Source organism: Chaetodon trifascialis, chromosome 9 (assembly GCF_039877785.1).
Source record: "Chaetodon trifascialis isolate fChaTrf1 chromosome 9, fChaTrf1.hap1, whole genome shotgun sequence".
Taxonomy (NCBI): Eukaryota; Metazoa; Chordata; class Actinopteri; order Chaetodontiformes; family Chaetodontidae; genus Chaetodon; species Chaetodon trifascialis.
The window spans coordinates 17,990,136-18,005,222 of record NC_092064.1 but is presented as its reverse complement, the minus strand read 5'-3'; the positions used below and the strand labels follow the sequence as shown (position 1 = coordinate 18,005,222).

The following is a 15,087-nucleotide window of genomic DNA, read 5'->3' as shown; positions in this document are numbered from 1 at the left end:
TTGTTGTCCCCTCCTGTCCCACCTGTCTTGGCTTGGAAGCCAAGGCAGTAATTAGACTCTGGGGAGCCGGATCACATCTGTGTGCATGCGGTACTGTACCTGTGTGTGTGTCCGTGTGAGGGGAGTAGGTGGCCTTTCAATTGAGATGATGTATGATGCTCTTCATCCCTAATTAATTACCTCCTCCTGCTGCCTGGTCGAGCCTTCTCACTTGTGACACCAGCCTGTTGATGTGAAATTCCCCAGAGAGGAAGGTGACTTTATTGTTGGAAAGCTCTTATCCAACCTTTTGTGTCTAGGTCAGGACCCGCAGAGGCTCATAACAGGTAGTTCCCCATAGACTGCCTATGGTCTTTGTTTAGGTTAATTGACAGCAAAAGAAGATAGATAGATAGATAGATAGATAGATAGATAGATAGATAGATAGATAGATAGATAGATAGATAGATAGATAGATAGATAGATAGATAGATAGATAGATAGATAGATAGATAGATAGATAGATAGATAGATAGAAATAATGCAATATGACGCAATGTTAAATATTAAACCAGTGTTGGGAACCACTGGTTTTTTTGGTTCCTCACAGCAGTGTTTATTTGGGGCCCCTTGCCACATTTCATATATCTGTATAGATTAATATATCTGTCTCACTGTATATAAAGTGGTTGAAACTAACCCCACCTCAGCCAGCTACAACAGTAAAATGCTTTTACACAGGTACAAGTACTGTTACTGTTGATACAAGTAAGTAAGTATTTTTCCATTAGTATATTTGTACTTTTGCTTTACAGGTGCAAGTATTTCTTCCACCACTGTGATCTTGTGGATTAAATGTATTTTAATGTGATGTACAAATTTAAATACATTTTTAATTTTGGGGCATAAAAATAAGATTAGCATGACAAATAAAATGCATCAAGACAAGTCAGACCTGGTTTACATGGTCTGAAATATCCTCCTCTTTGATTCGTATTTATTTAATCCTCCACTTTAGCGGTTGTAAATTGTTGATAAAAATAAAACACACTTCAAAATGTCCTCAAGTGCCCTGCTTAATTCATCTGACCAAACCATCTGCTAGACGTGTTCTCAACAACGGAGTGGGTGAGTGCACAGGACACACACACACATACACACACACACACACACACACATACACACTGATAGAAAACAAACAAATACATTTGAAGTAAACATAAGACACAGTCACACATATGTACATACAACTGCAGCGCTCAGCGGCCACACTTGAAATCAAGGCCCACCTTGCTCAGAGGTGGAGTCCCCCCTGATGAGATTTAATTTTTCCAGCTATCATTGAGTGCTCTAATCAGTGTTTTGTTTGAGCACCACATGCCTTTTGGGCCTGTAAGAACTGCTGTTTTCAGGAGAGCACAGGTATAATATAATTCTCCAGCCAGGTTTCAATCTGATATCTGTGTGGTAAACTATTTATGTTCAGTATCTGATGAAGCCATAAGGCTGATATGTTTTTACAGTGAATCAGACTATGCAGATAAGCAGTTTGTGAGCAGTGCAGGTAAGAGCTCCACACCACTTAAGATGTTAGGGTTGTCTCTTTTTTCTTCCATAGTAACAGTCCCCTGGCAACCAGTCAGACTGCTAGTGATATGCATGCTGCTTCATACCCCTCTGGCTCCCTTGCACATACCCTTCCTCAGCTTCTCCATCATTCAGTTCTCTCTCTCCTCCCCCCTGAAGCTCTCCCTTTGCATATGTGCGTTTGTGTCTGGAAGTGAGTCAGCTGCATCCTCAGCACCAGGGACATTACCTCCAGTCTCCACAGGGGAAGCTGCATCGCTGACGCTGTGAGTTCAGCAGGTCTGCTGTTTCTTGTGATTTTCTAAAACTGTACGATACTTGTAATTGTGTTTTCCGATTTTATTTGAAAGTGGATGTTTTACCATTTTAGCATTGTGGTAATTGGCTGTGTGCTATGGAAAATAATACATGTAATGACCAGTTTGTTTAGCAATTTTTATAGATGAGTTTACATTTTCTGTGATCATGTTTTAGCATTTGTATTCTTATTATTTGTTTTTTCTTACTTTTTACTTTCTTGCATAAGAAATCATGTAATTTGACAGTTGTTAAACTGAGCATGGTCAGCTGTTGTTGATGATTATTCTCACTTTACGTCATGATTTATCGTTTTTATCAGGCATCATATGCATGAATGTACTGAAAACATGTGTGTTCTCCACCTATTTGTTATCCTAGCGGCTCAGCGTATAAAGACCCTGGTTGTCGGCTCTGCAGGTTCGTCGATCAGGGCTCCAAGCCAAAATCTCTGCGGGTGTGTAAGAGAGGAGAGGGACGCCAACATGGGCTCAAGCTCCTCCTCCTATGCCCCCAAAACCATTTACCTGGATGTGGATGGGAAAGTGCAAAAGGTGGGTCCGGCTCCTGTGGAAATATTATATTTTCTTGCATCTTTTCTACTATTTGCACCATAAAATCAGACTAACAGATCAAGGTGAGATCATGTGTGATGAGACATTTTCCTTTTCATTATTTGTGTAACATATTAAATAGGATTGGGCATGAATGGAAACATATACAGATTTAATATTTCAATGGCTCAAAAAATGTTAAATGTTAACATAAAGTTTATTTCAAAGCTATGTCTATAATGTAAACATGGTGTATTAGGTATCTAATTGCAGAAAATCAATTACATTGTTTAGGCAATACAATCCAAAAGATCTTCACAGTCGGGACTTATCCAGGAAAATTTTATCATTCATTGATCGATTTGCTTATTCAATTTAAGGCATTTAGACATTTAATAATGGGTTTAATTAAAAAACCAACCCTAATAAAGTTTAATTATGGCAATTAAATAATTCCACTCACATAGCTGGCATTCCCAGCGGACTAACGTCACCTGAGGAGGAGCTAAAATTAAGCGGTGATGCAGAGCAGTTTGCTTTACAGGTGTTACTAACAGAACCAAACACCTGTTGTTAATGGCTTACACATCAGCATTAATTCCTGCTGCCTCATGGCTCTGGGGTTTACGAGCAAAAGTATGGATTTAGATCTTATTCTTCAGTTCAAGTTTCCAGAAGCAGCAGTTAAGCTATTAATCAGTGGTGATACCAAAAAAGACAAAATAAGGCCTAACACTGATCTATTTCAGCTTATTACAGCAGGGCAGCAGCTTAGTGATCATTTTGCCAGTCGTGACAAATGGTTCCGGGCTCGAGTTTCATGTTCCAGCGTTCCAAACATACTCAGATACAGATAATGCGGCGCTTGCTGATCTGGTGATGTAGAGTGCTTCAAGTAGAGAGCTGGCGATGACACATGTCTGTTGAAGAGCCCCGAGCCCACGGCCTGAGACTGAATGTTTGTCTGCTACACCTGCTCCCTTCAAGATGGAAGATCGCAGATTTTGCACAGGGTATCTGCACCCTCCCTCTGCACATGTCCTTTACTTCGTCTTGTAAACTGGGCTGATTGCGTGACAGACGGGGATGATGTTGTTTTCTTCGAGACCTCCTTAACTCCAGCTGTCCTTTTCACTGACCCTTACTTTGCATTCTCATGTGACTGGCTTGTCTAAAAAACACATGACATTTGATAACCCTCCTGCCCTGTCAGAACACTGAGGCCTTATATCAAAACCACAGCAGCTGTTTGTGTGCAGGTGTGCCTCTTGAAACCATGCAGACACAAATTGCACCGTGTCATGTGACATGATAATTAATAGCACTGCTATGTAACCTCATTTCCATCACATGTATGAAAATTAATACAAAATGAGCATTGCATTTGATTCTAGGAACCAATAAAAGTCCTGTGTTTTCCTCGCAGGTGGTGTTCAGTCGGCACTGCAGTCCATGTGACATCAAGGAGCTTTTGTGTTCCTCATCTAACATTCCCAGGTTTGTTGTTTTGTTTGGTCATTTATCTGTTCACGTGGAGATTACAGCATAGTACTGTAGAAACAGGGATAATGCAACATATACCTATTTTTTATCACATTTTTACATTTTCAAAAGACAGTTTGGGAAAGAGTTTCGAATATTAATCAATATAAACTGTATTTCTACTTTTTCCACTTTTCCTTTCATCGTCTCACTGCAGGAACACTGCCATCATGATGGTGGACCCAGAGGGCACCTTGGTCTCCATAGATCCCACCATGCCCACCAACTCTCCAAAGTAACACACCCTATTATTATCATATTGTATTTCTACAGAATCACGTAATTACATCTCACATATGCCATCTTTTACAAAATCTGGCTTTTTTTAGAAGCTCATTATAAATTGAGGATGAGATTTCTTTTTTTCCCCTTGGAAACAGCAGCTGGCAAGACAATCCCTCCACAAGGTTCATTTAGTAGCTGTTACATAACAGCAAGCCTACTAAATTAGCCTCGTGGTGTGATTGTTCCCTTAACCACAAATCTCTGAGAAAAAAAAAATGCAAAGAAATTGTTAAGCTGATGTCAAGAGTTAGAAATAATGACTGCTCCTCCTTTCCTCACAGCTCACTGTACAAAGTTGTCCCTCTGTCTACTGGACAGCTCGGAGGTAAGCTGTCAGCAACAGCTTTATTCTGCTTCACTAAAGGAGAGTTCAGTTCAGTTCAAACAGGCTTCATTGGCATGAATGTTCAGGTTACGCTGCTGCCAAAGCTAAATTACATAGTATTGAATAATTACATGTCATCAGAGAAAGCTTAATAGACAATCACAAGACAACAAAAATATTTTCAGCACACTCGCACACAGAGCTGATTTCTTGACTACATGTTTTCTAGCTAATACTGCATGCTGACCTTTCCCACACAGTCAGGGCAGTTTCTGGGGATCTCACATGCATCCATGCACCAAACAACACAGCTACAGTGAAAGCAAACATGAGCATGCAAATACCAGACTTGACAATGCGACTGCTGTTCACAATGGTTTACCAGGAGTGCATTTATGTCTGCAGAGAAGGAGGACATGTTTCAGAATGTGCTGTCCCAGGTGGCTGAGCAGTTCAGCAGGTAAACCCCTCAGTTAGTTATGTTATGTTATGTTATGGATGAAGCCCGTTCTTCCCCGCCCTCAGACATACCTCACACACATACCTGACACCTGCGACTTTCAGTGATAATACATGCTGCAACCCATAGGGGCACGCTAAATCAGACAACAAGCTCTTTCACATTCATCATTTATTTTGTAGGGCCCATTATAGTCTTGCTGAACCATGTGAAATACATGTCAACCTCTTATGTTATATTCCTCCTTCCTCTCACAGAGCCTTTCGTATCAACGAGTTGAAGACTGAAGTCACCAACAGGCTAGCAATGCTGGAGAAGAGAGTTGAACGTAAGTGGCACTGCTGACCGAGTGGTTTAAGGATATAAGCAATACAAGCTGAGATGTAAATAAAGCATGAAATCCAGCGAGTGAAGCCGAAATGTGATGTGTCTTGTCATCTTGTCGCAGTGGAGGGCTTGAAGGTGGTGGAGATTGAGAAGTGCAAAAATGATCTGAAGAAGCTACGAGATGAGATGACTTCAAGAGGTGGTGGCAGGTGAGATGAAGAATACAGCGAGACATCAGTGGAAAGCAAATCATGTTAAATCAATGTCAAATGACCTTCTTCTGGACTTCTTTCCTTTAAAATTCAGAGTAAACTGTCCATGTAAATACAACTTCTCAGATGATGGGAAGAAGGTCACTCCTAGACGAGATGTCCCCAATTACCCAAAGGTATGTCCTCTGGGACTAATGTCTTTATTACTATTAAACAAAGCTAGCTTCATAAATCTCTGTAGTGTCTGAAGTCCTGATGGCTCTATTTATCTGGCGTATGCAGTACACACTATCTCAGGAGACCATTGAGGCACTCAAGAAGCCAACATTCGATGTCTGGCACTGGGAACATAACGAGGTTTGTTGATGTTGCATCTCTGTAACTCACCCCCATTCCGGTATCCAGATGACTGATGTCTGAATTTTCTTTCTTCTCCTTTGTGGCTGCAGATGCTAAGCTGTTTGGAGTATATGTACCATGACTTGGGACTGGTGAAGGAATTCAACATGAACCCCATCACGCTCAAACGCTGGCTGGTAAAGATAGCACTAGAGGACAAGCGAGCACATGGATACACTATATACCTCAATGCACATGGTGCAGATCTCAAACAAGCATTCACCTAAAAAGCAGAGGTGTTGCAAAGAGTAGTCTCAGCACTCTGACACTGACTACAAAGTGATGATCAAAGGGTGCATGGCTGTCATTCTCTTGTCTTTAGTTGGCGATTCAGGAGAACTACCGCAACAACCCTTTCCACAACTTTCGCCACTGCTTCTGCGTTAGTCAGATGATGTATGGCATGATCCACCTCTGCAACCTACAGGTATGGTGCATGTTTGTGTGTATGTATGCAAAAAAATCAAGTGAACTTTTGCAAAATGATATTAGGTTCTGAACAATTAAACACTGTTTCTTGCAAGATGTATTTTTAAAGATAGAACCATCTGTCTTTGCAATACCAATAAATTCAGTTCTATACCAGACATTTAGCAAAACCATTCATTCACGCTGTTGTCCAGGAGAAGCTGACTCTCACCGATATGGGAATTCTGATGACAGCTGCAGTGTGTCATGACCTGGACCACCCTGGCTACAACAACACGTAAGACTCACTATTCTGCCTGTAGGGGTGTTGACAGATAGAGCAATGCAGATGCCCATTGACCCCAGCATGTTTTGACACCCTCGGCACAACACAGTTGTCAATGAAGTGTGAAACTAGTTCAGCTTGGAGAGAGTTCAGGTATGAAAACACACCGATTCAGATTATCATGTTGTCTGAGTTTTGGGCAGGCAAGGAACTCTCTTATCAGGGAAGATTTGAGAGAATATACAGTCAGTCAGTCCATTCACCCATGTCATCCATCTATCAGGTACCAGATCAATGCCCGGACAGAGCTGGCAGTGCGCTACAACGACATATCTCCTCTGGAGAACCATCACTGTGCTGTGGCCTTCCAGATCCTTTCTCTTCCTGAGTGCAATATCTTTGCAAATGTGGATCCTGAGGCATTCAAACAGATCCGACAGGTGTGCATGTGAAACTCTCATTAGCCTTCTCTTAATCCTACATCAGTCTTGTTACATAAGTAGTAAATATCATGCAAACGTCTCAAACAGTCTGGTCTTATGTTTCCAGGCAATTATCACCCTCATTCTAGCCACCGACATGGCCAGACATGGGGAGATATTGGACTCTTTCAAGCAAAAAGTGGACAACTTTGACTTCACCAACGAAGAGCATGTGACATGTGTATGTATACATTAAGCCTTACAAGGTCACCTCACATCTCCCCCTGTTACTGTGAGATGTGACCTCCACACAAGCAGGCCTTCACCTGTTAAGCATGCTTCAATCAGCAGAAATGGATTGTATTAGAGTAAGTGAAGAAGGCAGGCAGGGTTGTGTGTGCTGATGATGAATAGGCTTCTTTATCCTGTGTTTTCTGTGTCACGGCTGGGCGTTGCATGTATGTTTGTTCATGTGCGTGTGTTTGTGTTTTCAGCTGAAGATGGTTTTGATCAAGTGCTGTGATATTTCCAACGAAGTGAGGCCGACTGAGGTAGCTGAGCCATGGGTGGACTGCCTACTGGAGGAGTACTTCATGCAGGTGAGCTCAACCAAAGCATTCACATAACTCCACGTCAGCTCAGATGAAGGGAAAAGTACATTGAGAGCAATAGCAGCATATTTCCACTTATGTGCTTCCCAGAGTGACAGGGAGAAATCTGAGGGTCTCCCGGTGGCTCCCTTCATGGACAGAGATAAAGTCACCAAACCCACTGCTCAGATTGGATTCATCAAGTTTGTCCTCATCCCAATGTTTGAGACTGTCATGAAGGTAGGACAATGTGTGCACAGACGTGCTCCTTTATAGACACACACACACAATTAACTTATAATGCTCTTACTGTGGTGTCCAACAGCTTTTCCCTCAGATAGAGGAGATCATGGTTCAACCTCTGAGGGACTCCCGTGACCACTATGAGGAGCTGAAACAGATTGATGATGCCATGACAGAGGTAGGACTTATTCTGTTCTATCTATCTATCTATCTATCTATCTATCTATCTATCTATCTATCTATCTATCTATCTATCTATCTATCTATCTATCTATCTATCTATCTATCTATCTATCTATCTATCTATGTTGCCAGTCACCTGACATGTGAAGTAAGTAAATTGTAGCTAAGCCAGACTCACTTTGATATGAGCCAGACTGCTATAACAGACACATACAGACACACGTCATTCCAAGGTTAACACTTGCATACTCGACATACACTTTCTATGACCTCCCTTCATTAACCAGCCGGCCGCTGTGGCTATTACATGAACTGTGTGGATATTGTAAAGCTGCCAATAGTTTGTGGATGAGAGGATCAATGCCATTATTATACTTGTTTGTTATAGCTCTAGCCAGAAGCTGGGAAAGGGCAGAAACAGCTAGCCTGGCTCTGTCCAGCACCTCTCAAGCTCACTTATTACCACATTTTATCTTTTTTGAATGCATACAAAAATAGACATATACAAACAACAACTCACCATTTTTATAACTATTCCTTGGCTCTGACCACTTGCAGACAAGCCAAATCAAGTCAGTTTTCACTGACTTTCAATCACAAATTCACCTAAAATGCTTAAGAATTTGTGGAGTGTATGACACCATCCATCTTTAGACCCTTGAGGCAACCGACAGAGAGTGCAAGAAGCTACTGGTCCCATCTAAGAAATAGTCCTGTTCATAACCACTATAAATTTCTGCCATAAAAACATGAGAAATTAATGAATGAAACTGGTTTTGAATGAAACTCTTCCTTTTTGGTTCAGAGTATACGGTAACTGTCACTATGATGTTTTTTGTGTCCACAATCATACAGTGAAAATTTCATGATGTGACCAAAGGGGATGCGGTCATTACAGGCATTAATGCCACTTCTGCAAGGTCACAAACATGTCATTGTGCCTGTGTGGACATGCTACATTACATTTAGCTTGGAGCACACTGTCAGTCCAGCCTTGATGATACTTACAGTAATGTGTAAGCAATTTAAGCAACGGCAGGATTGCAGGTTTCCTGTTGTGAGAAGGAGGCATGCAGAGAACAAATCCAAGTCAATCTACACATTATCATTTAAGCTTTTCACCTGGAGCTACCAAGCATATCATCAGTCATGCAATTTGTTTCACATGGGCGGGGTCACACACACATGCTTGTACACACCCATCAAACCACTTGCTAACATAAAGGTGTGTCTTTTGTTCAATGAGGCACAGAAGAAAAAAACTGAAAATATGTCATTAGGCGGGAAGAAGAAGTAAGCTGTGCAGTGAATGAGTGCAGTGGTATCTGTGTAAGTAAAAGCAACTGACTCTCTGGTTGTGCTTTAGTGTTTAGTGTTAGTGTCATGAGTGCTCTCTGTCTCTGCCTCTCTCTGACCTCTCCACAGCAGCTCTCCTCTGCACTGAATTCACTCTACAAAAGCCAGACCTTTGTGAATGTGCAGCACTTTCATCACTTTGGATTCGCCTCCTAAGTGAACGCCAAGGAGTTCATATCAACTTACTCACAAAAAGGAAAACCAAGGGAGTAATCCTGTTTAGTCGGCTCAAGCTAAATTGGTTCAGCTTGAGAAATTCTTGGCAAGTGAAAGAGAAGTTCAAAGGCTTATGAGAAAGAAAGAAAAGAGAATGGAGGAAACCCCACAAAAATCTTAAAGTTCATTTATATATATGACTTAGTTCATTTTGCTGTCACAGCTGAAAACAAAGTGGTGAAACTGTCGCTCATTTGCTTCCTTCTTAAACACCATGTTACTTTTTTTTTTTTTTTTTTTTTTTACAGTGACCAGATACAGAAACTACAACCTCCTTTCTGTCGTTTCACTTTTCCACAGAAGTAGAGTAAAGTTGCCACTAGACCCTGAGTAAACTTTGACTTCCCACACAGGGAATCCAAATCTCACTCATAGCTCTAAGGCACCTTCCAATAGCTTTTATCTATGGTGGTCAACAGCCACACAGCCTTTTGGTGGCCAGGTGTGGTTCGTGCTGATTTAGGCACGGTTCTCAGTCAATGAGTCATTTTTTAAACTTAGTTTTAATCTCTGTCTTTCCTCTTTAACATCCTGCTGCTCCTCTCTGCCTAATCCAGGCTCTTATTTTATTGCAGGGGTCCTCGTTTGTGATCAAATTCAGGAAGGACTTTTAAAAATGTGACTGAGGCCTCAGTGAAGATGTTCTGCGCTGCATTCTGAAGACAACAGATGGATCAGGAGGGAGAGAAAAGACTGCTTGACTACATACTGAGCTAATCTTAGGCGTCATGGTGGCATGTCTTGAACTTTGACTTAGACTTTTGCACTGGATGTAACAGAGAGGGACCTTGTGACCTCGCTGTATATTTATGGTGTTTATGTTGCTCTCCCCACTTTTCTCATTTCATAGCGCCTCGAGAGTTTGAAGGACCAGTTTCTCCAAAAAATATACTTAAAACCTCTTTTAAGATTGGTTATCATGCATTTTAAACATATACGGTGGCTGCAGAATAGGCTTCGTGGACTTCAAGGCGCGAACATTTTTTCCCCAATTTTTCCAGTAGAAAAAATAAAATGCACCAAATTGGGGTGTTCTCACCTCGCTGTAGCAATAAGTTTTGATTGTTATGGTCCACTAGGTGTTCAATGCCACACACACTTGTTCATACACAATGAGCATTTCTTATAACCATCACAAGTCTACGTGTATCCTTAAACACTTTTTCATAAAATAAAGCCACATAGAGGCATATATGTAAGGTGTTACACAGTTTGTCCTGTAAAAAAGTGTTAATATCTCACAATACTTTTAAAACTGTCATTTGTATGTTTGTTCATCTGTCACACCCTGTGAGTCTTTATATATAAAGGTTACACAACACACATATCAGTGTCTTCTATCTTAAAGGACCAATGTGTATGATTTAGAGGCATCTAGTGGTGAGTTTGCAGATTGCAACCAACTGAATAGCTCTCACCTCACTCTCCCCTTCCGAACATGTAGGAAAACCGACAGTGGCTGCTAAGACAGCAAAACAAATGACGCTCTCTACAGTAAGTATTCGGCTTGTTCTTTCTGGGCAACTGCAGAAACATGGCTGTGCAACACGGCAGGCTCACTCTAAGGCCAGTGATCGACAGCTGGCAGCCCTCGTCACATATATAGCAATGAATTCAGAAAATGTGCACATCTAACATTACACAGCAGTGGAGGAGACCCAGAGAGTGACAGTCAATTATCTTATCAACCCATGTCAGTGAGCCAAAAAGTCTGTACTGTAATTCATATTTAACCCGCTCTACAAGAATCTGATTATTTTCCAACCCCATTCTCTCTTCTTCCCGAAGAGGAGGGTTTTTTTATTTAGATAAGGGCTCTTTCATTGGTTATTGAATTGTGGGTGTTATATTGAGCATTGAACGCCTGCAGCACAGAACATTTTTTCGTTAATTACCTATTATCATGGATTTTCCATGTTTTTAGGAGTCTGTTTGCTCTAAAAATAACCTTAATTTCTAATTAGGCCTAAATAAATGTTTTTGTGTGTGTGTGTGTTTTCTATGTTCAGCAGCTGTTGATCTGATGATTTCAGCCATTTTCAAATGCAAGACTTGTGAATCTTTTTCGAACACACAGCAGCCTCTGGGCTCTCACAACAACAGATATCCATTACAGTTAAGCAAACTCTAGTTGCTGATGAAGCCCATGAGGTACAAAGATAATGAAAAAGCTTTAAAACGAAGCGAGAGCTGGGATTGTTTTGTCACATCGCTGACACATACTGTTAATGCACAAAGACCATAACACATCACTCCAACTGTCTCTTTTAATCAAATGTGCACAATGCACTTATTGGATTCAGTTTATAATAACATCTTTGTGCAGTTATTATGAAGACAAGAATATGAACGCAAGCGTGATTTCCCCACATTAAGTGATCCTCCTCCTTTCCTCCTACTGTGGGATACTTGAATGTTAAAAACATAACAATCATACATCGTTTTAAGTAAATTAATGCTTCCTGTCTATAAGATATGTGTATGTATGGGATGTAATGTCAACACCACATCATACCAGAAACTTAATGCTTGGAAAAAAAAACAAAAAAAAAAAACAGACTTATTCACAGTTAAATTTTAAGGCTGCATGGTGTTTGCATGAATTGTCGTGCAGACCTTCCAGTCATCTGCAGCTTCCCTTTCTCATCATCCTGAATGAGATACATTTTATTGCCATCTTTTAGCCTTGAGGACTAGAAGACAGTCAGCGCGCTGAAATATGACTAGATATCCTGTCGTGCACCACCCAAAGGTGCCACTTATCTCAGCCCGCACCACTCCCCTCTCTCGCTCCGTAGCTTCCCTTTGAGCCATATCAGATCAAGGTGGTTTTCCTCCAGCTACACCACAGTGTTTTTATTGGTGGTGGTGGTGGGGGGCAATATGTCGTCAATTACTCCACGGTTATTATTGCCTTAGCTGTTGGCTCTCTCACACACAACAAATACCACCTACATCTCTCTGATGAAATCATATTAATATTACAGTGTAACGCCCACTATGACTCACCAGAGGCTCTCCTTGAGGTGCATATTTTTGTTTAATTTTGTTTGTTCATTCATTCCAAAATCAAGTATGACTTAATTTCATCTGTCATGTCTGTAGCTTTAATTTGATAAAGTGTGTGTGTGCATACCACAGCAATCATACCCGGTGATGATCTCAATGCAATAAAAAAAAGAAAACATTGGACCACGTGTTACCATTGGAGATGAGTTGAGAGAAAGTCAACATGTTTGAGTACGAGTGTTGTTTCAATGAACATAATTACCCAACACCTTCTCCGCATAGCGTGACAGAGTGTATTGACATTTGCCTGCAGGGACGCTTTGATGAAGCAACATGCTGTCTTATCATAAAACGATACTATGCAGTGCTTTGCTGCATGGCTAATGATAAAAACACTGCAAGTGTCTTAGTGGCAAGTTCAGACAATGTGCACTCATTCTACTATACTAGCGTCTTGCTTGTTTATGAAAATCAAATGCAGAAGGTTTGTTGAAATGCTTAATTTTATTCAGTCCCTTCATCAAAAGAGTACTCGCTCAGCTTGCGCTTCCACCCAGCCTGCTAGCTTCTGACTCAGTAGACTGTTGAATGTTTTCATGAGCGCAACACTAATTAAGGTAACTGATATCTAAAACCCTTTAGCCATTCGCTTCATTTTGAGGATGGGTGTCACGTCATGTTTAACTGCCACAATACTTCAATGGGCCTGTCTGATGATGTGAAAGTGAATATTGTATCTGCCACAAAAGCACCTTGATGGTGGTTAAAAGAGCAAGTGTTTGCACGATATTGGACCTGAGCATGCAAAGGAAGGTGTGACACTTTTGCAGTGATATTTGATCAGGGGTTCGGTACATGATGCATGCAAATTCGAGTCAAGATGACAGTAGTTTCATTTACCTATTATAGTAACATGCATGCAACTGTAGAAATGCTCAACTGTGAGGGTAAAACATAAGAAATTGGTCATGTAGTTTGATGATATGTCATCATCCTCACATATTGTTTCCATTAGACAGGCCAGTAGCTTGTGGCACATGTTGTCATTTCCATTGGCTCACAGGAGAAATAATGGCTGAGCACTGCCATCAGCGAAACCATCTGCCAGAGAAGCTTTTAGAGGTTCTTTGACGTTCCTTAAAGATCTGCTGCTTAAAGGGGTGCTCCAGTGATTTGGTATTGCACTTCCATTATGTTGGGAGACTCACAAGAAACATTAAAAAGTGAAATGTCAGAATTAAAGCAGCAGAGGCGGAGGGACATTTAGTCTTTTAACTTTTGGTGAAACCAAGATTTTACGGGTCGAATTCAGAGTTTCAGAGTTTGATTTAATGAATTATCAATATTGACAGTCCTTTGGAAATCCCTCCACCTTTATTAAAAGCTGTCAAATGTTATGAGCATTGTCATTTGCAGAGATGCACATTCTCTATATGAACTGTGCAGGTACCACCCACAGCTGTAACTGATCTCCAAATCGTGGATCACAGAACTGCACTGGTGGTCTAACAAGTCCTGAGTCTGAGCCAGGAGAAAATTTTAAACACTTTAAGAAACCGAAAGGTAATTTGATCCAACAAAAGTTCTATCGCATCTTATCAGGTACAAAGCATGTGAGAAAGACGATTACAGGAATGCTGATCAAAACTGATAAAACGTTCAGTTTGCAAAGCGGCACAGAGAAAAAGCACCCACTGTCTGCTGCAGGGTTATTGTCCTGTAAATGTTTGTGCGGTGCCACGAGCCTGTTTTGACTTGACCGTAGTAAAGGCAGGCATATGTTAATGGGAAAAGAAATGGATTGTGCTGAATGCAAACCCTTTCTCTCATGTGTTCTACCACCCAAAAGGCATCTTGGAACCTCTTTTAACTTCATGTGAGTTCTGCAAACTTCTCATTAAAAGAGATAGATTTACAGGTGTAGTTAAGACTTTTGGCCGTCGCTGAGGAAAATGTCATTTTCTATTTCCTCCCATTTTTTCTCCTTTTCTTACTCGCTGCTTTTCCCGGTCAGAACGCACTGACGCACCGTGGAGAATTCCTCCCAGCATACACTGAGGTAAAAGGGCATTTTGTGTGTGTGTGTGTGTGTGTGTGTGTGTGTGTGTGTGTGTGTGTGTGTGTGTGTGTGTGTGTGTGTGTGTGTGTGTGTGTGTGTGTGTGTGTGTGTGCTGTCAGCAAGCTTTCCAAAACTGAAGTCTTGCAGCAGGAAGCCGCGGATGATCCATGGCCTAGTTTCATGGGAAGCGTGGTCAAATACAAAACACATGGTGTGGAATAAATCCTGACTGTAGTACTACCTGTTTTATTACCTTAGTGTCCATTAATCTGTTCTTCATTGTGTACTTACAGCTTGTCTGGCAGTTTTTACAGCAATCTGTACGCGTAAGCTGCCAAGTCTATGTAA

General features: G+C 41.1%; 1 protein-coding gene across 5 annotated transcripts; it reads left to right on the top strand.

The window, feature by feature from the left end:
- Window positions 1–199: 199 nt before the first annotated feature.
- Window positions 200–12,202, top strand: pde9ac (phosphodiesterase 9ac). 5 transcript variants are annotated; one of them, XM_070970133.1, is made up of 20 exons: window positions 200–1,832; window positions 2,245–2,417; window positions 3,844–3,914; window positions 4,117–4,194; window positions 4,526–4,569; window positions 4,975–5,029; window positions 5,287–5,357; window positions 5,478–5,565; window positions 5,663–5,744; window positions 5,851–5,925; window positions 6,018–6,104; window positions 6,290–6,394; window positions 6,591–6,673; window positions 6,945–7,101; window positions 7,211–7,324; window positions 7,578–7,682; window positions 7,785–7,913; window positions 7,999–8,094; window positions 9,352–9,428; window positions 10,247–12,202. In XM_070970133.1, exons 2-19 carry the CDS (start codon window positions 2,349–2,351, stop codon window positions 9,394–9,396), a joined length of 1,554 nt encoding a protein of 517 aa, XP_070826234.1. In that variant the 5' UTR covers window positions 200–1,832; window positions 2,245–2,348; the 3' UTR covers window positions 9,397–9,428; window positions 10,247–12,202. The 5 variants fall into 5 exon arrangements, with proteins under 5 accessions (XP_070826234.1, XP_070826233.1, XP_070826231.1 ...); XM_070970132.1 differs by having other exon boundaries at window positions 292–1,845; XM_070970130.1 differs by having other exon boundaries at window positions 292–1,845; window positions 9,346–9,428.
- Window positions 12,203–15,087: the final 2,885 nt, after the last annotated feature.